The sequence below is a fragment of the Hippocampus comes genome, unplaced genomic scaffold (genome assembly GCF_001891065.2).
Source record: "Hippocampus comes isolate QL1 unplaced genomic scaffold, H_comes_QL1_v1.1 C16947054, whole genome shotgun sequence".
Lineage (NCBI taxonomy): Eukaryota > Metazoa > Chordata > Actinopteri > Syngnathiformes > Syngnathidae > Hippocampus > Hippocampus comes.
In genome coordinates this window covers 1-1,337 of record NW_017841295.1, presented here as the reverse complement: position 1 = coordinate 1,337, position 1,337 = coordinate 1, and the positions used below count along the sequence as shown (strand labels likewise).

Here is a 1,337-nt window from a genome sequence, read left to right as displayed (position 1 = left end):
ATGGTGACAGTCATCGCTCGCTGTCGGCAGTTGGGAAATGATGCAAAACGCGCAATATGATGTTTTGCCTTTGAGTGGCGCTAGACTTGAGTGGAGCCTCTGGAGTGCGAAACACAACGGACGCTTAAGTCTATGGGAAAATGCGCACACCGACAGATTTTCTGACTTGCATACGGGAGAATATGCACAAGCTACATCTCGATCATGGCCACAATTCAATTGTTTTTCTTCCCATGTCGTGTAGGGCTCCATAGTTTTGTACACAACAAGCTAATGCAAAGACACTGAACTCAAAACAGACACTTTCCAATATTGCTCTTTGCCAGATTCACAGTTCTCTGTGAACTGTAATTAAAAGTGACAAGAGAGGGGAAAGAAAATTAGGTTTGAGAGGAGCCTGGGCCATTGGAGGAATGCTTCATCTTCTCCATGTGATAAATGGTACCTATTTTCCAAACAAGAGGCGATAAGGACTTTTTCCATTGTAGCGACAACGCTTTTATTACTTAACAAATGCTGCTGTCCAAGTATAGACTCAACACCACATGATAAAACACTCCGTATGTGCTAACTGGTATGCATAGGACTAAAAATAAAATAGATCATGAATAATTTAAGTCTTGGACGATGGGCAAAAAATATTCTTATCAGCTGCGGTGGGAGAGGATGATCACTCACCTATTCGACTGCATATGGTAACAAGAAGCTCCCCGACCGTTTTGGAGTCGTCCACCATGATGGTCTTCACCGCGCCGTCAAGCATTTTGATCTTCTGCGGTCTTTGTTTCTTCTTGTACTCCAAAATATCCTGCAAGGCAGAAGAGGAAATGATTCTCAGCAGAGGAATACCGCGCATGGCGCGCTGTAACAATGTAATCACATTAACAGATACGTGAACACTGACAGTTCTCCACCTCACGCTGTACTACTTAATCTTACTCCGTTTCGTAGCATGTAGTAATCCAGGGTTCTTCCAGATTCCAGCCATATTCCTTTCCTGGGATCATCGTCAGACAGGAAAAGACCATAATCGGAGGCTGAAGCACAGCACAAAAGGGGAACCGTGAATGTAAATGATGATAAAAATAAACATCCATCATTAAATTTGGATGAACTCAATTGTCCGTGAACCTTGTCCGGACTGAGCTTCTGGGACACGTTCCCGGATGATCCTGCAGGCGTCGTACACAGGCGTGGATGGCTCAAATTGCATCGTCTTGACCACATTGCACTGGCGCACGCAGATCTTTAGTGACAAAGCCACCATCTTGGGGGGTAAAATGGCCTCACTCGCCTACACACCTAAAACACAGAGTGGAAAACGATTCCGCATGATA

At 44.6% G+C, this 1,337-nt stretch overlaps 1 protein-coding gene across 1 annotated transcript; it reads right to left on the bottom strand.

The window, feature by feature from the left end:
* Window positions 1-650: 650 nt before the first annotated feature.
* Window positions 651-1,298, bottom strand: LOC109509550 (talin-2-like). Its single transcript, XM_019859383.1, has 3 exons — window positions 1,132-1,298; window positions 940-1,037; window positions 651-808 (listed from the first exon to the last, which is right to left on the bottom strand). Exons 1-3 carry the CDS (start codon window positions 1,265-1,267, stop codon window positions 671-673), a joined length of 372 nt encoding a protein of 123 aa, XP_019714942.1. The 5' UTR covers window positions 1,268-1,298; the 3' UTR covers window positions 651-670.
* Window positions 1,299-1,337: the final 39 nt, after the last annotated feature.

What these genes read in the sequence shown, in the direction of transcription:
- LOC109509550 (XM_019859383.1), bottom strand. Translation starts at nt 1,267, where the DNA reads ATGGTGGCTTTGTCACTAAAGATCTGCGTGCGCCAGTGCAATGTGGTC. An exon ending in AGAAGCTCAGTCCGGACAAG is followed by an intron (nt 1,038 to 1,131) that starts GTTCACGGACAA and finishes GCTGTGCTTCAG; the next exon opens with CCTCCGATTATGGTCTTTTC. An exon ending in ACTACATGCTACGAAACGGA is followed by an intron (nt 809 to 939) that starts GTAAGATTAAGT and finishes TCTGCCTTGCAG; the next exon opens with GATATTTTGGAGTACAAGAA.